The 24,665-nt window shown below is 43.4% G+C and overlaps 1 protein-coding gene across 2 annotated transcripts in view; it reads right to left on the reverse strand.

The window, feature by feature from the left end:
• The window catches only part of VSNL1 (visinin like 1), a 166,727-nt gene that overhangs the window by 73,893 nt on the left and 68,169 nt on the right, over positions 1-24,665 (reverse strand). For both annotated transcript variants that reach the window (XM_069973146.1, XM_069973147.1), the window contains exon 2: positions 4,133-4,301. In XM_069973146.1, coding sequence (XP_069829247.1) covers positions 4,133-4,301 — 169 coding nt within the window. The remainder of the gene's footprint in view (positions 1-4,132; positions 4,302-24,665) is intronic.

The following is a 24,665-nucleotide window of genomic DNA, read 5'->3' on the forward strand; positions in this document are numbered from 1 at the left end:
TGTACGGCCTGACGCGGTTCGGGGCTATGGAGCGGGCTCACGAGCTGAGATTGCCCCATATCTGCTATCTGCAGCCAGGCCCTCACCCTCAATGGCGGGCGACTGTGATCTCGAGGCTGCCCGCCATTAACACCTTAAACGCCGCAACTGTCACTTACCGATCTGGATCTACGGGGGTCCCGATCACACTGCCTGACTGCCAGGGGTATACGTCTTACCTCTGTGCAGTCCGGTCTTCTGATAGAGTCTGCCACAGGCCACAGGCAGGCTCTATCAGAAGATCACAGATGACACTGATCCCTGCTATGCTATGGCATAACATTGATCAGTGTGAGCAATCTAAGGTATGCATGTAATAGTCCCCTAAAATCCATAAAAGTTTAAAAAAATGCGCCATAGCCCCTCCCCCAAGTGAAAATCACCCCCTTCCCATTTTATACGTAAAACACATAAAATTATGAAGTTAATTAACATATAATATACCATAGCATGCATAATCGTCTGATCTATTAAAATAAAACAATATTATTCCCGCACAGTGAACAGCGTGAACAAAAAGCGGTAAAAAAAAACGCAGAGATTGCTTTTTTTAAATTACATTTTATGTATAAAAAAAATAATAAAAAGCGATCAATACGTCTGATCTAGAAAAAAATGTTACTAATAAAAACTAGAGATCGTGGCGCAAAAATGACACTCCATACGACCCCGTAAGTGAAAAAAATAAAAACACTATGAGTCACAATAGGGCCATTTTAAATATGCATATTTGCAAAAAAAAAAAAAGTTTTACTGCTAGTAAAAATAGTAAAACGTTAGAAAACCCAGTAAACCTGCGTATCGCTGTGTTCAGACTGACCTATAGAATAAAGAAAAAATGCCAGTTTAATCGTAAACACGGACCCCCCTATAATTTGCGGAATCAGATTTTTTGACCCAAATTTACCCTATAAATGATTTGGGGGAGGGGGGGTTGTCATTCATTGTATGGCAGATTGAAAGAATACAAAGTACACCTGTTCCTGAAAAAAACAAGCCCTCACATTGCCCTGTAGGTGGGAGTTATGGGTCTTAGAAGGTGAGGAGGACAAAAAGAAAACGCAAGTGACAATTGGCCCGGTCCTTAACCCTTAAAGGACTGGGCCAATTTAAATTTTTGCGTTTTCGTTTTTTTTCCTCCTTGTGCTTAAAAGGCCATAGCACTTGCATTTTTTCATCTAGAAACCCACATGAGCCCTTATTTTTTGTGTTACTAATTGTACTTTGCAATGACAGGCTGAATTTTTCATAAAGTACACTGCGAAACCAGAAAAAAATTCAAAGTGTGGTGAAATTTAAAAAAAAAACCCTTTTATTGTATCTGATGGCCTGTAAAAAATTCAAACCATTGTTAACAAATATATGTTCCTAAAAATCGCTCCATTCCCAGGCTTATAATGCTTTTATCCTTTGGTCTATGGGGCTATGTCAGGTGTCATTTTTTGCGCCATGATGTGTTCTTTCTATCCGTACCTTGATTGCGCATATGCGACTTTTTGATCACTTTTTATTACAATTTTTCTGGAGTTGATGTGACCAAAAATGCGCAATTTTGCACTTTCGGGCAATTACACACGCGGCGATACCAAACATGTTTATTTATTTTTATTTATAACATGGGAAAAGGGGGTGATTGTGACTTTTATTAGGGGAGGGGGCTTTTTATTAATAACACTTTTATTTGTACTTTTACACTTATACTAGAATCCCCCCTGGGGTTAGGGTTATTCCCCCCTGGGGTTAGGGTTATTCCCCCTGGGGGACTTCTAGTATAAGTGCACTGATCTCTCATACAGATCTATGCTGCATAGATATGCAGCATAGATCGATGAGATAGGCACATCGATTGCTTCCAGCTGCTGCAGCTGGAGGCAATCGAGTGCCGAGCCAGGATCAGCGCCATTACGGCGCTGACCCCAGACGGGGTAAGATGTGTGAGCGATCCTCCCCACTAGGTACCAGGGAACGGGCTGCATCAAGTAATTAGATGCAGCTGTCAACTTTGACAGCTGCATCCGATTACTGTATTAGCGGGCCCGGCGATCGGACCGTGCCCGCTAATAGCCGCGGTCCCGAGCTACGAGCGGCACCCGGGACCGCGGCGGTTCAGAGCGTGGCCGCCGTGCGGCCCCGCTCTGAACACATGGAGGCAGCCCTGGACGTACAGGTACGTCCAGGGTCACCTAGGGGTTAAGGGGTTAAATGGGGCCCAGCAGTCAGCTAATCACCCAGAACCTTGAAATACAGTTTAGCTAAAATGAACAATCCCTTTAAGGAAATGTTTTACTTAAAATCTAAATAAGATTTTCAGTACAACAAACAGAAATGCATTCTGCTCTGTACAAAGTGTGGGCAGGATTACTGAGGTAACAGGATAACCTGCACCTTAAAATACCCATAATGACTTATTCTTCGGTAACATTTATGGATCCATCTGTGCATCTATGAATAGATACGGCAGATGTTCAAAATTACAGAACAGCCATGAGGAGCCCGTTTAAAATCACTGGTTCATAGCTATACACTTGCCTATGAGTGGTTTGTCATCACTCAGCGTGAGAAATAGCTGCGGACACCATCAGGATTTAGATCGCCTGCCAAAATGTTGCCCACATGCAGAGGAAGCTTAAAGGGACATGAAACTATGGTCTGTTTTATCTATCTTTACCCTACAATAAAAAGCCCTGTAATCAGCCACTTAAAGGGGTTATCTTATCAGAGAAAAACCTTCTATATTTAAAGGGAATGTGTCACCTAAATTTTCTTTAACTGATTAAAGTCAGATACTAAAACTTGTTCTAATTTGTTCTAAAACTTTTATTCTAATTTGTTTCTTTTTTCTGAATTAAATTTTTATTAATTTTACTGTTTGCACATTGTTATGGAGGCAGCCATATTGCCTGGGCTGTTCTTAACAGCATTTAGTGACATGCTTTACAGCAGGACTCATGGACATAGATGACAATAGACAGACTCTGTCCCCTTGAGATGAAGGTGAAACATTACTGACTAGACCTGTGAAGAGGTCATTCCACAGGTAACTGCTTTTGTCTTCTCTAGCTACTGGTGTCACATGACGCTGCAATGCTGTGCAGATCACTTTATGGCAGCCTCCTCTTATCACCACAGACACAACAGGAAGTCTCAGCTTAGCTTTAGCCCCAGTGGTGAGAAGGAAAACTGCAAAATATCAGGATTGTTTTATAATATAGATAGAAAAATGGAAAATTTGAAAAAATTCTATTTCTATTATGTCAACATGCTTAACAGGGCCCTCTTAGGGTCCTATTACATGGAGCGATTTTTAACGATGAACCACTAACAATAAACGATCGCAAACGAGATAGTTTATCGTTAATCTGAAATCGTTCACCATATTACACAGAACGATAATTGTTAGTTACGATCGCTACTATAATCGTTATTGCGATCGTTACTATGATTGTTTACTCCTTCTGATCCCAGCAAAACAATGAGCAATTAGTTTTAGTTTCAGATCTAAATCAACGACATACGAACGATTTTTTCGATCGTTGCCTGCAATTACACAGAGCGATTAGCGTTTAAATTCGAACGCTATAACGATTTTTCGCACGATAATCGTCCCATGTAATAGGACCCTTAGATTAGGGCTCCATGTCTATTTTTGGTTGCTATAAAATATTTTCCGTCCCTCAACTTTAACGTTTTTGTATAAAAGTCGCTAAGTTTCTAAAAGATAGAAAACAGTGAAGTTGTATGATGGCTGCAGTACTCTGAGCCCCCCCCCCCCCCCGCAATTTTATAGTGACGATAAATTTAAAAAAAAAAGTTGGTTGTATGGACAGAAGATATTATTGACCATATATATATATATATATATATATATATATATATACAGTATATAGCCTGAACCACAGGTGTACATTTTTTAGTTCCTAATAGAATCTTGAGTTGAGAGGTTTGGCCAGAAGTGATGTAAGTGAACTGCCGAAAATAGAAAGTTGTTCACGTCAAGGATGAAGAACGTATGAAAGCTCCTTGAAGTTCTTAAAAGCCACTTGGATGACTTATCAATCCATATCTAACGGAGAGAACAGGAAATGGGACCTACCTTTACGTAGAGCTGCTGAAACTCATCGAGGTTGAGTCGTCCACTTGGGCAGTCCTTAAGGAAACCTTTATACCACTGTTTCAATTCATGTTCATTAAACTCTGTGCTCTTCACCAGGTCCTCCATCACCTCAGGGGCCAGCTTGCTGTTCTGTTTACCCATTGTGGTTCTAGAGGGAAAAAACAAAAAACACAAAAAATTGGGTTCCGGTTCTGACAAAGAAAATACTATGCACATTTTATACATAGAATTCACTCTGTATGAGACTTTAGCTGTCTTTTATACCCTGCGCAGTATAATAACACCTTTTCCTAAGCATATTCGTCAGGGGTACACCAGCGATTTTCTTTTTCTTTCAAATCAACTGGTGTCAGAAAGTTATATAGATTTTTCATTTACTTCTATTCAAAAATTTCCACTCTTCCAGTACTTATCAGCTGCTATATGTCCTGCAGGAAGTGGTGTATTCTCTCCAGTCTGACACAGTGCTCTCTGCTGCCACCTCTGTCCATGTCCGGAACTGTCTAAAGCAGGAGAGGTTTTCTATGGGGATTTGGGGTCTCGGCAAAGGAATTTTTGATCTGCTGGTCACAAGATCGCTGATGGTTTTAGCATCTAGGAACTTCTTCTAGGAAGTCCTTATTGCCATTTGGACGGTCAGACCCTCCCAACATGTCCTGGGTCTTTATGTCAATGGCTCCCAGTGCTAAGCTTCACTACACCTCTCCTCTATGTGGATAATCTCCTCTAAGTAGCCAACAACGTTTGCAATGAACATGATCATAGCTCTCTCCATGTTGAAGGGAAGGAAACCCGAATCCCTATGCTCCTGATAAGTCCCAATGGTGCGATGACCCCTTGTATAGTCCTTTAAGAGACGGATAAAAATCCATAAAAGTGATATTTATTGTGGTTCACAAACAGTGCAGAACACAAAAGAAAAAAGATGAGAGGCGGCTTCCGTGACTTACTCGGGAAACCGCCTTAAGAAGCTGTCAATCTGTCATGCACGCCTGTCGCCAGAGAAAACAATCAGTATTTGTGCCTCCAATTGACAATATATCTTTGTAGCGTAACACAATGCCGCATTATGCAGATCACAATAAAATAAATCTCCTCGCCATGATTTTTTATATATATATAAATACGTTCCAAATAAATCTTCAAACAATCTAAGCTCCGGTGACTGTTTGACCTCATCCATCTGCAAAAACTTAGAACAATGAATAGAGCATTCTCTTAAAGGGATACAGCGTCTCTTTTGAAAACACTGTACAGAAAAACAACACTACCCATAAATTAGTGACATCACTCACTTGCAGTACCACGTCTGACCACTACCAAAAAAACCTCAAAAACTTCACATTGTATATAATTAGAGTTCAGGTTTGCGTTTCGGCATTTGAACCCCCTCCCCCCCCTGCCTGGAGAAGGTAAATGCCGCCTGAGGATTGCCTGGAACACATGGATACAGCCATAGGCAGGTTTACTCATCTCTAAATAGATATTGCACTTTAAAGGAGAAGTCCGGCCTTAGCTAATTTTTCCGAAGTGGAAGAGGCAGGGGAAAGAGAAACAATGAAGCATTGCTTAGCTCTCCATGTGCCTACGATGTGCCATCTGACTGGCCCTGGGACCCCAGAGTTGTGATGATGGTGAAAATGCTTATTGCGGCTGATGGACAGCCCGTGACTGGGGGAGGGGGGGGGGGGCACGACCATCTCTGACAATCTTGTCCCGATCCATCTCTGACAGTTTGGCTGAACAGTCTTAAAACACACATGTGGGTATTTGGATGTATATATTATAAGTACATGATCCTGCTGAAGTCAGGGCATACACGTAGGTGGTGGTGGTGGTATGGTAACACCATAGCAGTTGTGGTGGGATGGAAGGAACACCATTACAGTGGTGGTGGGATGACAGTAACACCATAAAGGTGGTGGTTGGGTGACAGTATCACTATAGTGGTGGTAGTTGGATGGAAGTAACACCATAGTGGTGGAGGTTCGGTGATAGTTTTACTATAGTGGTGGTATGACAGTAACACCATTGTGGTGGTGGTGGGATGGAAGTAATACCATAGTGGTGGTGGTGGGATGACATTATCATCATAGTGGTGGTGGTTGAATGACAGTAACACCATAGTGGTGGAAGTTGGGTAACAGTATCGCTATAGTGGTGGTAGTGGGATGACAGTATCACCATAGTGTTGGAGATTGGGTGACAGTATCACCATAGTGGTGGAGGTTGGGTGACAGTATCACCATAGTGGTGGTGATGGGATGACAGTATCACCATAGTGTTGGAGATTAAGTGACAGTATCACCATAGTGGTGGAGGTTGGGTGACAGTATCACCATAGTGGTGGAGGTTGGGTGACAGTATCACCATAGTGGTGGAGGTTGGGTGACAGTATCACCATAGTGTTGGAGATTGGGTGACAGTATCACCATAGTGTTGGAGATTGGGTGACAGTATCACCATAGTGGTGGAGGTTGGGTGACAGTATCACCATAGTGTTGGAGATTGGGTGACAGTATCACCATAGTGGTGGAGGTTGGGTGACAGTATCACCATAGTGTTGGAGATTGGGTGACAGTATCACCATAGTGGTGGAGGTTGGGTGACAGTATCACCATAGTGTTGGAGATTGGGTGACAGTATCACCATAGTGGTGGAGGTTGGGTGACAGTATCACCATAGTGTTGGAGATTGGGTGACAGTATCACCATAGTGGTGGAGGTTGGGTGACAGTATCACCATAGTGGTGGAGGTTGGGTGACAGTATCACCATAGTGGTGGTGATGGGATGACAGTATCACCATAGTGTTGGAGATTGGGTGACAGTATCACCATAGTGGTGGAGGTTGGGTGACAGTATCACCATAGTGTTGGAGATTGGGTGACAGTATCACCATAGTGGTGGAGGTTGGGTGACAGTATCACCATAGTGTTGGAGATTGGGTGACAGTATCACCATAGTGGTGGAGGTTGGGTGACAGTATCACCATAGTGTTGGAGATTGGGTGACAGTATCACCATAGTGGTGGAGGTTGGGTGACAGTATCACCATAGTGTTGGAGATTGGGTGACAGTATCACCATAGTGGTGGAGGTTGGGTGACAGTATCACCATAGTGTTGGAGATTGGGTGACAGTATCACCATAGTGGTGGAGGTTGGGTGACAGTATCACCATAGTGTTGGTGGTGGGATAACAGTGACACCATTCTGTAATAACATTATGGCCACTTAGGCTGAAACTAAGAGCCCTATTACACGGAGTGATAATTGCACGAACCAGGCTTCTATCGTTCCATGTAATAAAGGCAACAATCAGCAGTAAAAGCCGGATGATTGCTGTTCTTTGGAAACTTTTAAAATCGTCAGCCAACCGCGCATTGCTACTTGTAACAGGTAGCATAGCCGACGGCTGATGTGTATACAATTATAAAGCTAATCCTTACCTGTCCAAGCTCCACAGGAACAGGAAGATACTGATATATAGGGGTACAACTGTTCCTTTTTTCTTGCAGGAGGCAAGCATTGTGCTGACAGTGGCTGTTACAGGTTACATTATGGCGGGTATAGAGGGGACTGATGGCTCCGTGGCTACCTATGGGGCACCATTATTCATATGGTGGTCCAAAGTCATATGGACACTACCGGTCTTGGAGGAAAAAGTAAAGCAAACTCTTGTATTGTTACTATTACCCATTAAAGTATGCAAATAAACCCCAGGCCAAGGAATGGTCAGTAATGAAATAATATCTATTATTTACCCAGACGGGATGGCTCCCTACGCACTACCTTCTATCGGTGGTGCCCTGTAATGTACTCCTACAGAACAAGAGACGGATACTCCCCAGAGTCATAAACATCAAACTGTATTAATTTCCAGACTGCTTGAAATGTCTCTCGTATCATCCATTTAGTCGCTGGATATCCTCATTAAGCCTTAAATCATTTCTATATTGGCCATCAGCCAATCCCGACTTCGGCTAGTCTGCAACGAAGAGTTAAGCGGTCGCACCTTAACAACTGTGTCAAAGGGATTTTTCTAATTAACTACAATTTCATTACGCATGTAAGTCCTCATTTCCCGTCTGATCGTGTAATTACACAAGATGATAGCCAAGAAATGAAGAAAGGTGGAGGCCATAATTCAAGGGGAGGACATGACGCATCCAGCAACCATAAAGTAATGTTAGGAGATTAATACTACAAGGTTGATTCAGCTAGTCCTTATGGTCAAGAGTATGGTCCTTATGTTCACGACCTACGGGTGTGTTCCCTTGTTTTAGCATCTGCGTGTGAACAAAATCCCACCACATGTGGTGGCCAATGGCAGCCAATATTGCACTATTACCAATACTGCAGTTTTACCAGTAAAATTGTGCACCCATTGGCCATTGGTCAAAGCACCTGAGAAGATCTAAGAACTGTGCAAGTTCTTACCAGACATTGCTATAGGGGGGAGACTAAACTCAAATGCATCACCATGGGCTGCCTCCATACCCTCTTGACTAGTGTTGAGCGTATCTGTTAAACTGTTTGGGTTTGGCAACCTTCTCCAAATCAGATCACTCGATATTTGATTCCCCTCGGCTGCACAGGTTGGATGCAACCCTAGGGCTGCCAGGAAAACATGAATATTGCCTATAGCCTATGGCTGTATCTATGTTTTCCAGGACTCAAACTTCTGCAGAGAACGTTGCCGAACCTGAACAGTTTGACAGGTACACTCAATGCTAGTCAAGAGGGTATGGAGGCAGCCCATACTGATACATTCACGTTTAGTCTCACCTCCATAGTAATATCTGGTAACAGCCTGCACAGTTCTAAGGTGCTTTAACATGGTCAATGGATGCACAATTTTGATGGTAAAACTGCAGTATTGGAGCTCTTAATATCTTTATATCAGGTCCTCTCCTGGTTTTGGTTAAATAAAATTCTGAGCAAAATGAGGACCAAATACCATCAAAACACCTGTTAAAACTGTGAACCTGCGTCATGCAATGAGGGTATCAAGATCTCCAGAAACTTTGAAAGGAGTCTAAGCAAAGCAGGATGATTGTTTACAATAAACTCCTTGCTATTTAAAGTGTCACTGTCGTGAAATTTTTTTTTGCAGAAATCAATAGTCCAGGCGATTTTAAGAAACTTTGTCATTGGGTTTATTATCAGAAAAATGCATTTTTATCATGAAAAAGCAGTTTGAAGCTCTCCCCCCTGTCTTCATTGTTCTCCTATGGAGAGAGCTAAAGAAAAGACCAAAACAGGACAACAAAGAGTTAATCTACAAATATCTCACCCGTTATCTTCTGACCATCACCAGTGACCTGTCTGAGCTCGGATTACAGCTGTCACCCAGCTCCGGTCCTGTAATCCTCTGTTATCTGCTTTCTGCTGCCGGCTAACTCCCTCCTCCCCCCTCCCCCCTCCCCTCTCCATAGAGCAGACTGGGGACGTCTCCTGCAACAAGTCACAATTTTCAGATTTTTCAGAGTGGATGAAAAAGAGGAAGGAGGGGGGGGACCTGGGAAAAGGCTTTTTACATGCAGATAATGGCAGATTTGGCTAATAAACCCAATTACAAAGTTTCTTAAAATCGCCTGGACTATTGATTTCTGCAAAAAAAAAAATACGACAGTGACTCTTTAAGCTGCAACACTACATGGCCATGCACACATGGTGAACAGGCTCCAAATGGCCCAGGTAATCCCCAGAAGAGAGGCCTCCTGATGAATGCTTCAATCATGTCTGTGGAGTAACACGGTGCCTTACCAGCTGGTCTGATGATCTTGGGATCTGGCTAAATCTATCTATCTATCTATCTATCTATCTATCTATCTATCTATCTATCTATGTTAATAATATATTCTCCACCCAACCTCTTTTCACCAGGCTATACTGTCCTTCATTATCTTTGTACTACCAACCATATCATTCACCATTACCTCTTTCCAGCCAACCTTATCATCCACCATTACCTTTGTCCACCCAACCATAAGCTGCATCATTACCTCTTTCCACCCAACTACACTCTCCACTATCATCCTCATCCCCCCAACCATATTCTCCACTATTACCTCTGTCCATTCAAACATACTCCAACATTACCTTCGTCCACCCAACTGTACTGTCTACCATTACCTCTGTCTACCCAACCAAATTCTACATTACCTCTGTTTACTCAACCATATTCTCCACCATTATTTATGTATTCTTAACCATTCGTTTTCCACCAAACCATATTCCCCAGTAATGTTTCCACCAAACCATATCCCCCCTGATTACACTTGTCCGTATAACCATAATCCTCACCATTACGTTTCACTTTGCCATATTCTCTATTAGTATTCTTATAAAAAAGATTGCAAGTTGTTCAGAAGAAGCCTTACGACAGACCCAGCCCCCGCAGGGCTCACATAGTAGTCAGGGCCTCCATTGGGATCATATACCATCATATAGTTGTCACAACCCATCAGAGCTCACGAAGCTCTGGCAGTGGCCATACAGTAATAATAATATCATCTGACTGCAGGAAAGAGTCAGGATTGTGCAAGGTTAACGCTGAGAATCCATTTAATTACAGATACCTTTCCCTGAAGTTACTGTATAACAATCCCAGTTTTAATATAAAAGGACTTAACTGGATATGAGATCCAAATGATCCTTGAATTAGGTGTTATCGTATCATCCCTTATTCAATAAAGTCCATTAACATTAGCACAGCTGGGTAGCGTTATCATGGAAATTGTCCGATTCAAGTGTTCCTTCACTGTGGACTAAGGGTTATCTTCACAATATCCTTCAATCATAATACTTACACTGTAATAAATACGTCTTATTGTCGCCTCGGGGTTGTTAGAGATTTTCATTCTCCAATTACAATGATGATCATCTCTTAAATTGCCCTATTTCTTGTACATCCAATCAATCTGCGGCAGCCAGTCAGACACAAGACCACGGCTTAATGGGGAAGCAGGTCTCCTTGAATGTCCGGTATAAGACTTACTGTATATGTAATATAAGGATGTTCTTCTTATTAATATTAATGGACGAGATAGATGGTGGTAGGCCACAAATGTATGGAACACAATGGAAGTTCTGGAATCCTATAAATAGTGGCAATTTCAAGGGAGACAGTATCTTCCATTTTTTTCATCATTAAAATCGGCAATGGGACCCTTTTGGGTTGGGTTCCATCCAAACGTAGGGTGATCTGAAGTAGATGTCTGCTATATCAATGGAGGAAGTACTGTAGATGTGTACTGTATCAATGGGGAAAGTAGATGTCTACTATATCAATGAAGGAAGTAGATGTCTACTATATCAATGGGAGAAGTAGATTTCTAATATATCCAGGGGGGAAGTAGATGTCTATTATATCAATGGGGGAACCACATGTCTACTATATCAATGGGGAAGCAGATGTCTACTAAATCAATGATTGGAACCACATGTCTACTGTATCAATGGGGAAGTAGATGTCTACTATATCAATAGGGGACGTAGACGTCTACTATATCAATGGGGGAAGTAGATGTCTACTATATCAATGAAGGAAGTAGATGTCTACTATATCAATGGGAGAAGTAGATTTCTAATATATCCAGGGGGAAGTAGATGTCTACTATATCAATGGGGGAACCACATGTCTACTATATCAATGGGGAAGCAGATGTCTACTAAATCAATGGTTGGAACCACATGTCTACTATATCAATGGGGAAGCAGATGTCTACTATATCAATGGGGGAAGTGGATGTCTACTAAATCAATGGGGAAGCAGATGTCAACTATATCAATGGGGAAGCAAATGTCTACTATATCAATGGGGGAACCACATGTCTATTATATCAATGGGGGAACCACATGTCTACTATATCAATGGGGAAGCAGATGTCTACTTAATAGGAAAAAAAATGCTGCTGAAATTGGGAGCCAGTTCAAATTTTTACCGGCCATATAATATGAATTCAATAAACAATTAATGGGTCTTCCAATAAAGAATATCTTCTGAGTATATAGGAGATAAATGTATGACTGCCGGGAAGCCTACTAATCACTAAAGTACCCATTCCTTCTTATCGAATGACATTGGTGATAGTAATAATTGTCCCTAGTGAAAGACCCCATCATCAGAAGACAACTCGAAAGAAATGAGACACCAATATCAGTTTTCCAGGCACATTTTCTTCAGGTACTTGGGATTTGGCATGTCCTGGTTTATGAGTAATCCATATCTATATTCGAAAACAAAAAAAGGGCTGGCACCAGCCGCCTCCACTCCGCATGTGACTGACAGAAACGGTCTTCCTCCACAACAAAAGAACAATGGAACACCGCATAATCAGAGGGTCTCAGGTGAAATTCCATCTGGGTTTATTCACACGGAGCGATTTTAACGATTAACGATAAACGATCGCAAACAGGATTGTTTATCGTTAACCTGAAATCGTTCCCCATATTACACAGAACGATGGTCACTAGTTACGACCGTTACTACGATCGTAATTGCGATCCTTACTATGATCACTTACTCCTTCTGATTCCAGCAAAACAATGAACAATGTTCAATTACACTGAACGATTAGTAAAAAAATGCGGAACTTGAGCGAACGAACGTGGAATTACAGGGAATGACCATTAGGTGCAAAGTTTCGGCAGACACAACTGACTTTTTCAAGCTTGAACAAAGGGGTTGCATCCAATGAGATGTAGCACTTAGGGCCCTATTCCATGGGACGATTATCGTTCGCATAATCGTTAACGATAAACGATCTCAAATGACCGCTATTGTGAACGACCTGAAATTGTTCATCCATTTACAAGGAACGATGATCGTTACTTATGATCGTTCTTGCGGTCGTCTTGTCTTATTCCATGCGAACGAGCAACGCTAAAAATAGGTCCAGGTCTTATTAAGGGATCAACTATTTCTCATTTGTTGTTTAATCGTTAACTGCTATTCAACTGAACGATTATCGCTTCAATCCGAACGATTTAACGATTATCCGAACAATAATCGTCCCGTGGAATGGGGCCCTTAATGTGGACTTTGTGAATAGACATAGCTGGAATTTTACCTGAGACCCCCGGACTACCTTGTGATCCATTGTTCTATATATTCTGAGGACGGTGTTCTTCCGAGCTCTCTACTTTCATTCTGTAAATTTTTGCATTGGTTATAAGACACTGGAGCAAATACGCCTACATGTTTACTCGAGTAGTCAAGCACGTCGGTGATGACTGGTCTTTTAATCAATCTAATAATAAGAATATTTAATCTATTTGTATAAGAAGGATAAGGACCTCATCTATAGGCTTAGAAATCCAACAGATGAACCACTGCCTTGTATCCCTCCAAGACGAACAGTAGGTGGAATACATTTCCCTGTTATCTTGCCTTCCATATGGCAATGGACAAAAAGAAGGTCACGCTACACAATGCCAGTAGAACGTGGGAGTAATAGAAGAAAAAAACACACTGCAAAAAACTGCAAGTAAAAAAGGACAAAGGAAATCGTATTCAAGGACACAGCTGAGTAGAAATGTTCTCGCGGCAATAATCACATACGGTAAATGCAGATGAATTAATAAAATAGCGGATAAAACATAGAACACTTGTCAGGACTGCACTTTGGCTGAGATTGATGTCAAAGGCAGATAAAGACAAATTCGCTCATGCTGTCAATGCGTGGCAAATACTCTCACAGAAGTCAAGTATTTATGTAAGGAATATTTCACGGACATGGGAAGAATATCAATGAGGGTTTTACATGGAGATAGGATACCAAGTGAGGTTCGAAAACCAGGGCTGGAGAGATCCAAGAAGTCAATGCACCTATACATATGTGAGGATGCCCAACTTTTTGGCCTAGAATTGCCAAGTCATCTCCTAATGTCAAAGGTCTTGGGGTCTGTTCATGGTCAGTGCAGGCAAAGAGGAAGCTCCGTAGACCTTGTTCACTCGGCGTATGGCAGAAGAGTGTCCATATAGCATATACAGAGTCAGTACGCATGGTGTGGGGACGGGTCAATGACGGACATATGCCACCATATACAGCTGTAGACATCAGAGGCTTCAGTAGTAGGAATATTTTGGGAATACTTGAAACCTATACCTCCATCAGAAGCATAAAAACTACAATCTTATTTCGAGGGATAAAAGAAATTATATGGCTGGGGGAGGTGTAAAAATTAAAATTAGGTGTACTCATCTACTCTGATCCCCACACAACTGCCGTTCTGATGCTCACAGACCCTGCTTCTTCTTGCTTCCTGTGATCCATCTATCACTCTGTAGAACCTGCCCTGCTCAGCCAATCGCAGACCACAGTGGTCCCACCTCAGTCACTGAATGGCATTTCTTGTGGGGAGGAACGGGAACAAGAAATAGGCAGTGACAAGAGGGAGTTTCTAAATGACAGGTGCAGGGGATAGGGGGTAGGTGAGTATCAGTTCTTAAAAATTAAAAAATTTTATCCAATGGACAACCCCCTGTTGGACATCCTCAATATTACAGTCATATACCAGCTCTTGGTCTTGGTTTCCCACCATTGAGCTACGAACACCACTGACTTAGAGAGCAAGAACAACACTATGCTATTTTTGCTGGAAAATAAGATGGACATCTTGAAGCAGAAACTAACGGAGGCTTACTACATTGAAGTGCATAGAGCATAGCAACATCAACAATAGTGCTAGAAGCAATCAAAAAGGAAGCGGATGGCTGTAATCTGGGAGCTGTGGTGTACCATTCATGGTCCTGCAATGACTGATGCCTCTAACACTGAGGGAGTAGCTGGGTAGGTACAGGGAACTCACCCTTGGATGTGGGACTGTGTTAAACACCTATCCAAACCAGTTACTGGCCAAATGGGGTAATACTGCCCCTTATAATAGATCAAGCTCGCAGCCAATAATGACCAGCATCAGTGATTGTATCTTCATTGCAGGTTTCAAAATCTTTGTCAGCCGCACCGCTCCCTATGTAAAGGTATGTGCGGCCAACGATGACGTAAGTCAGGCATGTCCAAAGTCCGTCCGGAGGGCCATTTGCGGCCCGCGTTCCGAACTTTTACGGCCCCCCAGGTATCCAGCTTGCTATTATCTGCCTGTGTTATAAAGCATATAGCATGTAGCATGTAAAATGGTCGGCCCTCGCACATGTTCTCTTCATCAAATTTGGCACTCTTCGAAAAAAGTTTGGACATGCCTGACGTAAGTGAAATGATCCATGAGCCATGTACTGGTTCCTAAACACGTGCCAAAGTGGTACTCAAATCAGGCACGGGTCTGCTCATCTACGAGGACTCTTAGGAAAGAGAAATATATATGCCTCCTTCTAGTAGCTAGTGGAAAAAAGCTTTGGGATACTCAACTTTAGTAACCCGTCCTAGCCGGCTGCTACCAAAGCAAATAAAACCATGGTAGGGGACTGTGCAGAGGAAAATCACATACCCCTCAGCATCCATGTCTGTCAGTACAAGTAGAGACAAGTCTATCTACTAATAAGTAACGACTAAGGTCTACAAACACTAACCAGAACCCTTGTACTATATTGGTCTAATACCTAATCTTATTGAATAAAACCTGAGGTTCATATAGGACAGGGATTGGGATCCTTTGGCCCTCCAGCTGTTGCAAAACTACAATTCCCATCATGCCTGGACAGCCAAAGCGAATTGTAGTTTTGCAACAGCTGGTGGGCGGAAGGTTCCCTATCCGTGATATAGGGCATCCAGAACAGGACTGGTCACCTCTATGTCCTGTTATGGTGGACGTGATTATTTTTCAGAAATATACGTAACAATAGGTCTTGTAGGTCATTGCTGCAAAATAAAAAAAACGTACCTGGCAGGCGCTGCGTGCTAGATGTACTCTTCACTAATAGAGGAAGTCAGTAAAGGGAAGTTCATTTTCTGCCAAATTGACACTCTCCGCTCCTAAGAGACAGGCGGCTCGGGGAAGCCATGGAATAGAATTAAAGGGACTAATGCACAGTGGCCCCTGAGACGTAAACAAGGCAATAGGACCAGTCACACTGGCACAGATCCCACATCCAGGCTACCATAAAAGCTCCTTGAATAGGCGAGTCCAACGATGACTTTGTATAGAGCACGCAAGCTTAGGCTATGTTCACACATCGTATCAGACCGGCCGTTCCGTGACCCGACAGGTCTCTGCCAAGATCATCCCGGCCGGATGATCTTTATGGCCGTAGTGTTCTGATGCGGGTGCATCAGCGCGCGGCCGGATCAGAACTCCTCATAGCGCACAATGAAGCAACCGGAGCCGCTCGCTTCATTGTGTGAACTGACAGGGTTCCCTACGGCCGCAATTCACTGAATTGCGGCCGCAGAAAACTGACATGCAGACCCGCATGAGATCCCAGCTGGAGCGTATACAATGTATACACGTTCCGGCTGGGATCCCATAGAACAAGAGACTATGTTCCACACTGTATTAAGTATGGCCGTTGTTGCCAGTACGGTACTTTTACATAGTGTGAACATAGCCTTAAAATGCAGCCTGAGGCTATGTTCACACTACGTAAGTCTCCGGCTGTAGCGCGTTCCGTGAATAAGCGGCCGGAGACTCACGTAGTTTGCGTACAATGGAAAGTATACAAAGTACGGCTGCACAGTTCACACAACGTACGAACTTACGCCCGGATCGTACGCGGCGCCATAAAAAATGAACCAGACCATTGTTTGAAGACAAAAATGCCGTAACTTACGCCCGTAGCGTAACATGCGGTCCCGTACGGAGTGGCGATTTCTTCATTTTTCCACTTTTCTTTGCCGATCCAAAAGGTTCTGTGGGGTGTCCGGGACTAGGCGAAGATTTCCAAGTAAAAGACCGCTGTCAGATCGCTACGTAGGGCGCTCGGGAAGCGTAAGTAGACTATGGGCGTAAGTTCGCGGTCCGTACGTAGCCGGCCGCAACTTGCGTAAATTCCCGGCCGGAGTTTAACACGCGAAAATATGCGGCCGGACATTTACGTAGTGTGAACATAGCCTTAATGTATCTGTATCCTGAAAATAGACTGCAGTATAAAGACCCAGCAAAGGATCTCCGATGTTATAGATGATATATCACGACTTGTCTATAACAGATCTCCAACCGGTATGGAAAAAAGTCATATTCAACTGGAATAAAGAGAGAATCGGGGGTGACTATCAATGAAGGGTCCATCAAACTCAACCTATAACCCTACTGTGTTGATCCAGAAGAAGGCAAAAAAAAACCCTATAAGGCAGATGCTAAATATTTCACACCAAGGGGAATAATTCTTTCCTGACTCCAAAGCTGCCAATCAAAATATGGCACTGTGACAGGGACCCCAATGGACTCGTAACGTACAGTACGGTCTATCGAGGGCTATGGATGGATCCAGAAGAGTATTGTGGTTTAAATTACACACCGGGGTCACAACAGAGATAAAATCTGGTGTCAGAAAGTTATAAAGATTTGTACTTTACTTCTATTTCAAAATCTCCAGTCTTCCAGTACTTATCAGCTGCTGTATGTCCTGCAGGAAGTGGTATATTCTTTCCAGTTTCCATATTCTTTCTCTGCTGCCACCTCTGTCCATGTCAGGAACTGTCCAGAGCAGGAGAGGTTTTCTATAAGGGATTTGCTTCTGCCCTGGACAGTTCCTGACATGGACAGAGGTGGCAGCAGAGAGACTGGAACAAAAGCTTTACTTCCTGCAGGGCATAAAGCATCTGATAAGTACTGGAAGCCTTGAGATTTTTAAATAGAAGTAAATTACAAATCTTTCTGAAAGTAGTTGATTTGAAAGAAAAAAAATCACCGGAGTACCCCTTTAAGTGTTTATATACAATCTACAGAGACATATGTCAGGATTATGCCATCATATAGGTCACACTGTTGTTTTGCAGTAACAGAAGCGACCATTAACAAACCATCCATCATGTTACTGGAGAACAGATTTACTCTGAATATTTGATGGTCCACCTGTGTGATACGATAGATGTGGCCCCCAGCCCCAATCACAAGGCGTCACTTTCCTTACATTGCATTGTGTCGCTCCGACCTTATTTGTTTAGATATTCTGGAGTTCTGTACACCGTCGTACAGACACCATTGTGTTAAAAACCATCAGGATCAAATGTAGAACAACAAAGAGAACTTCAAGGTAACAAACCTGAACAAACAGAGAGGTCTACAGAGAGAAGTGTGATGGAAGCCCTATGGACCCTATTAGAGGACGCTACCAACCAATCCACATACACATCTGTCATACCCCAAATGATACTGCCGGGAGGAAGCTATAGATCGCCACACCTCACAAGCACCCATATCAATGAATGGCTGATCATGTAGTACATCAATATTGTAAAAAATAGGGTCCTCATTGTGACATCAGGGCCTAGTGCAGGGTCGGGAACCTTGGCTCTTCAGCTGTTGCAACACTACAACTCCCATCATGCCTGGACAGCCAAAGCTTTAGCTGTCCAGAGCAGCAGCAAATCCTCATAGAAAACCTCTCCTGCTCTGGACAGTTCCTGACATGGACAGAGGTGGCAGCAGAGAGCACTGTGTCAGACCGGAGAGAATACACCACTTCCTGTAGAGAATACAGCAGCTGATAAGTACTGGAAGACTGGAGATTTTTCAATAGAAGTAAATTACAAATCTATCTGAAACCAGTATATTTGTAAGAAAAAAGATTTTCACTGGAGTACCCCTTTAAGACAGAGGAGAACAAATTGGATATCTACAGAACAGAAGGACGCACATTACTAGTACAGTAGAATCTCCTCACACCAGAATATATTCTTTGATGAGAACTCCTTAATAATTTACAATTCTGGAAGACGGAAACTGGAAGACTGGATGGAGAAAAGTAAAAAGAAGCAAGAAAACATGATGATAGGTGATATTATTACAGCATTATTACCATGTTCCCTGCAGGGTGTTTAACCCTCTGTTCTCACCTTCCCTATGTGCGCCTGATAAACTGGAGAGTCTCATGGTGCAGCATCTGTCGGCGGTGACCATCACCATGCTTTATCCACCACATATATCACATATCACATTTACATATACTGTATAACAAATGGAGGCCCTTACATGGTTACAACAGACAAACTCTTTGCAGATGTTGCCCTTGCTGGGATTTGCCCCAGAACCCCAGTGCTGTAGGGCAACAGTGCTAACTACTGAGCCGCAGGTGTAAAAGTAACCGGACAGGGGTCTGTGTGTGGAGGTGTACTGGGAAGAGTCTACCAGGGCCGCACCGGGCACAGACGAGAGCCTAGCCTCTAGGCATGCCGGGTATGATGCTGGGTATGAGCTAGGCATGCTGGGTATGATGCTGGGTATGAGCTAGGCATGCTGGGTATGATGCTGGGTATAATGCTGGGTATGAGCTAGGCATGCTGGGTATGATGCTGGGTATGAGCTAGGCATGCTGGGTATGATGCTGGGTATGAGCTAGGCATGCTGGGTATGATGCTGGGTATGAGCTAGGCATGCTGGGTATGATGCTGAGTATGATGCTGGGTATGAGCTAGGCATGCTGGGTATGAGCTAGGCATGCTGGGTATGATGCTGGGTATGAGCTAGGCATGCTGGGTATGATGCTGGGTATGAGCTAGGCATGCTGGGTATGATGCTGGGTATGAGCTAGGCATGCTGGGTATGATGCTGAGTATGATGCTGGGTATGAGCTAGGCATGCTGGGTATGATGCTGGGTATGAGCTAGGCATGCTGGGTATGATGCTGAGTATGATGCTGGGTATGAGCTAGGCATGCTGGGTATGAGCTAGGCATGCTGGGTATGATGCTGGGTATGAGCTAGGCATGCTGGGTATGATGCTGGGTATGAGCTAGGCATGCTGGGTATGATGCTGGGTATCAGCTAGGCATGCTGGGTATGAGCTAGGCATGCGGGGTATGATGCTGGGTATGATGCCGGGTATGAGCTAGGCATGCAGGGTATGATGCTGGGTATGAGCTAGGCATACTGGGTATGATGCTGGGTATGAGCTAGGCATGCCGGGTATGATGCTGGGTATAAGCTAGGCATGCTGGGTATGATGCTGGGTTTGAGCTAGGCATGCTGGGTATGAGCTAGGCATGCGGGGTATGATGCTGGGTATGATGCTGGGTATGAGCTAGGCATGCGGGGTATGATGCTGGGTATGAGCTAGGCATACTGGGTATGATGCTGGGTATGAGCTAGGCATGCCGGGTATGATGCTGGGTATGAGCTAGGCATGCCGGGTATGATGCTGGGTATGAGCTAGGCATGCTGGGTATGATGCTGGGTATGAGCTAGGCATGCCGGGTATGATGCTGGGTATGAGCTAGGCATGCTGGGTATGATGCTGGGTATGAGCTAGGCATGCTGGGTATGAGCTAGGCATGCTGGGTATGAGGCTGGGTATGAGCTAGGCATGCTGGGTATGAGGCAGGCATGCTGGGTATGATGGTAGAGAAGACACGAAGAGGAAGTGAACCTATAAACACACATGGCAGAACTGCACACAGCTGTAACATTGCAGGAGAAAGAGAAAAATCTGAAACAGGTCCATGGGGGGATTTGTCTATGCATCTGCTATATACTTGTATGTTTTGTATATATTGATTTGGGTCCTGAAAAACCCTTTAAACCCCCTTTTTAATAATGTTCCGGAAATTACATGAAAAGTAGGGAGTTCCCGCGTTATGATGTGCCCAGAACGGCATGATGTGCAGGTGCTTAGGAGCTGAGCTCACTTTATAGAGTGTGAGGACCGATGCTATGATCAGCCAGGTCCTGACCGTTAATGACGGGCCGCTGCGGTCGGCATTAACTCCTTCATTGCCTGTGCTCCTGTCACTATCCAATCGGGGCCCCTGCCATGTGTTTGTCCCTTCAATTAGTGTAACTACGGGAGGTCTTATACTTACCAGTTTCACTTTACACCATGTTTGATAAATCTCCCCCATTATATATATATATAAAATATATATATATATATATATATATATATATATATATATATATATATACACACACACAATACCGTTCAAAAGTTTGGGGTCACATTGAAATGTCCTTATTTTTGAAGGTAAAGCACTGTACTTTTCAATGAAGATAACTTTAAACTAGTCCTAACTTTAAACAAATCCCCTCCATACATTGCTAATGTGGTAAATGACTATTCTAGCTGCAAATGTCTGGTTTTTGGTGCAATATCTACATAGGTGTATAGAGGCCCATTTCCAGCAACTATCACTCCAGTGTTCTAATGGTACAATGTGTTTGCTCATTGGCTCAGAAGGCTAATTGATGATTAGAAACACACATCACACATCACACATCACACATCTGAAAACAGTCTAGCTCGTTACAGAAGCTACAAAACTGACCTTCCTTTGAGCAGATTGAGTTTCTGGAGCATCACATTTGTGGGGTCAATTAAACGCTCAAAATGGCCAGAAAAAGAGAACTTTCATCTGAAACTCGACAGTCTATTCTTGTTCTTAGAAATGAAGGCTATTCCATGCGAGAAATTGCTAAGAAATTGAAGATTTCCTACAACGGTGTGTACTACTCCCTTCAGAGGACAGCACAAACAGGCTCTAACCAGAGTAGAAAAAGAAGTGGGAGGCCGCGTTGCACAACTAAGCAAGAAGATAAGCACATTAGAGTCTCTAGTCTGAGAAACAGACGCCTCACAGGTCCCCGACTGGCATCTTCATTAAATAGTACCCGCAAAACACCAGTGTCATCTACAGTGAAGAGGCGGCTGCAGGATTTTGGGCTTCAGGGCAGAGTGGCAAAGAAAAAGCCATATCTGAGACTGGACAATAAAAGAAAAAGATTAAGATGGGCAAAAGAACACAGACATCGGACAGAGGAAGACTGGAAAAAAGTGTTGTGGACGGATGAATCCAAGTTTGAGGTTTTTTGATCGTTTGTGAGACGCAGAAGAAATGAAAAGATGCTGGAAGAATGCCTGACGCCATCTGTTATACATGGTGGAGGTCATGTGATGGTCTGGGGTTGGTGCTGGTAAGGTGGGAGATTTGTACAGGGTAAAAGGGATTGTGAATAAGGAAGGCGATCACTCTGCACCGCCATGCCATACCCAGGGGACAGCGCTTGGTTGGAGCCAATTTCATCCTACAACAGGACAATGACCCTAAACACCTCCAAATTGTGCAAGAACTATTTACAGCAGAAGCAGCAGCTGGTATTCTATCATAGGTAATGGAGTGGCCAGTGCAGTCACCAGATCTGAACCCCATTGAGCTGTTGTGGGAGCAGCTGGACCGTATGGTACGCCAGAAGTGCCCATCCAACCAATCCAACTTGTGGGAGCTGCTTCTAGAAGCGTGGGGGGCAATTTCTCCAGCTTACCCCAACAGATTAATAGCTAGAATGCCAGAGGTGTGCAATGCTGGAATTGCTGCAAAAGGAGGATTCTGGGACGGAAGCAAAGTGTGATGTAAGAACAATGTTATTTCACATACAAATCAGTATTTCTAACCTTGTCAATGTCTTGACTCTATTTTCTATTCATTTCACAATGTATGGTGGTGAAGAAGTGTGGTTTGGGTGACCCCAAACTTTTGGACGGTAGTGTATATATATATATATATATATATATATATATATATATATATATATATCTCATAGCATGCATACTTGTCAGACCTAGTAAAATATAACAACAGTGTTCCTGCCTGGTGAACGGCGTAAACGAAAAGAGGAAAAAAAAGGCAAAGATTGCAGATTTGTGGTCACATTATCTATCAAAAAAACATTTATAAGAAGCGCTAAAAACTTCCCATCTCCATAAATATAATACTGATAAAATCTAGAGATCGTGGTGCAAATCCAGCCCTGTAGGTGGAAAAATAAAAGCGCTGCGGCTCTAAGGAGGAGGGGAAAAAAACCAAAAATGCAAACATGAAAAATAAGGCAAAAATAGAGGGTAAAGTTGTCACTTTTATAACTTTCTGTTTGTATTTTTCAGGCCTATATATTATTCATCTTGTCCTGTATATATGACTGTAGCATTCTTTATTATAACCCGTAATATATACAACAGCAACTCAAACATAACCCAGTTAGAAAGGTGAAAGGTGACTCTTAATGACTTTATCCCGCCGTTCTGTTCCAGCGCTGTATAACACCGCCAATCACAATTAATTACACTCCGCCAACTCCTAAGGTGACCTTTAAAACAAGGTAACGGAAACAGCGGAAATATTCCCGATGCCGGCGGAGGAAAACATGTGAAGTATTTGCTTTTCTGCTCGTATAATATTTACTGTTATGAAAAAAGGTTCAATCTATTATTGTCAAAACAGAAAAATAGATAAAGATGAAGAATAACGTTATGAGTCACAGAGAGAGACGGGAACGTTACATCGAGAAGATGGAAGACGGAATGAAATACGGTATACGGCCTGTGGGCTAGAAACGCGTCCATATCGCCCTATAGACCCAACAGATGCCCCCAGGCGGGGCAGGTATATTGGTATACTTCTTACCGTACAGGCATCCTATGCAGGTGGTCACTAGGTGTACAGGGGTATTTATCAGGTTTTTACATTCTTTGCATATATTAAAGTGAATATACCCTAAATTTTTTCCCCACTAGCTTGTCTGCACCAGGGGCGGTGATCCTGGTGGCACAGTCCATTTTTTGAAATGCTGCCCGGTTCATGTAGTTGCCACTGGTTTCTCAATGAGCTCTGGCTCGCTCTTTGCACTGCAGATGGGTCCACCGCCCCCTAATGTAACAATATCCCCTCTTCGAATCAAGCCTGGCTGTGATATCCCCTACTCCTGTGACGTGGCCAGGCTTGATTCTAATGGAGGCATGTCACAGAGGAGAGGGGATAATGTTACACTAGGGGGCGCCGGGCCCCCCTCCAGTGCATAGGGCCGAGCTAATACAGATGAAGAATACCGGTGCTGACCACAGAAATTGGGCAGCGTTTTGAAAGATGAACCGCTTCACCAGGATCCCCATATTGGCTCTGAAAGAGAGTGTAAAGAAAAAAAAAGAAGAATCAGTTAGGGTGGTATTACACGGGCCGATGGGGGCCCGATAATACCTGTAAACAAGCGCCGATCTGCTACATCGGCGCTCGTTTACTGGGCCTATTACACGGCCGATAATCGTTTAACAAGGGCTGCAGGGACATTGTTACCGATGTCCTTGCAGCCCTTATTTAAACTGTATCCAGCTTCACAGCGGCTTGTCCCAGCTGACAGTCCGCTCAGCCAATCACTGGCCGCAGTGGTCCCAGCCTGTGATTGGCTGAGCGGCCTGTCAGCTGAGACAAGCCGCTGTGAAGCTGGAGTGCATGGGACTCGGGGAGAAGCACAGAGGAAGAGGAGCCCTGGAGCCTGGATAGGTAATGTATTCTTCTTTGCATATCGTCAGCGCCGGCCGCGCACCGTTATTACACGTAGCGATGCGCAGTCGTCGCCCAACGATTTTAGGTCAGAACCTACTGTATATCAACGATCAGCCGATTAC

This window comes from Dendropsophus ebraccatus, chromosome 6, assembly GCF_027789765.1.
Source record: "Dendropsophus ebraccatus isolate aDenEbr1 chromosome 6, aDenEbr1.pat, whole genome shotgun sequence".
Taxonomy (NCBI): domain Eukaryota; kingdom Metazoa; phylum Chordata; class Amphibia; order Anura; family Hylidae; genus Dendropsophus; species Dendropsophus ebraccatus.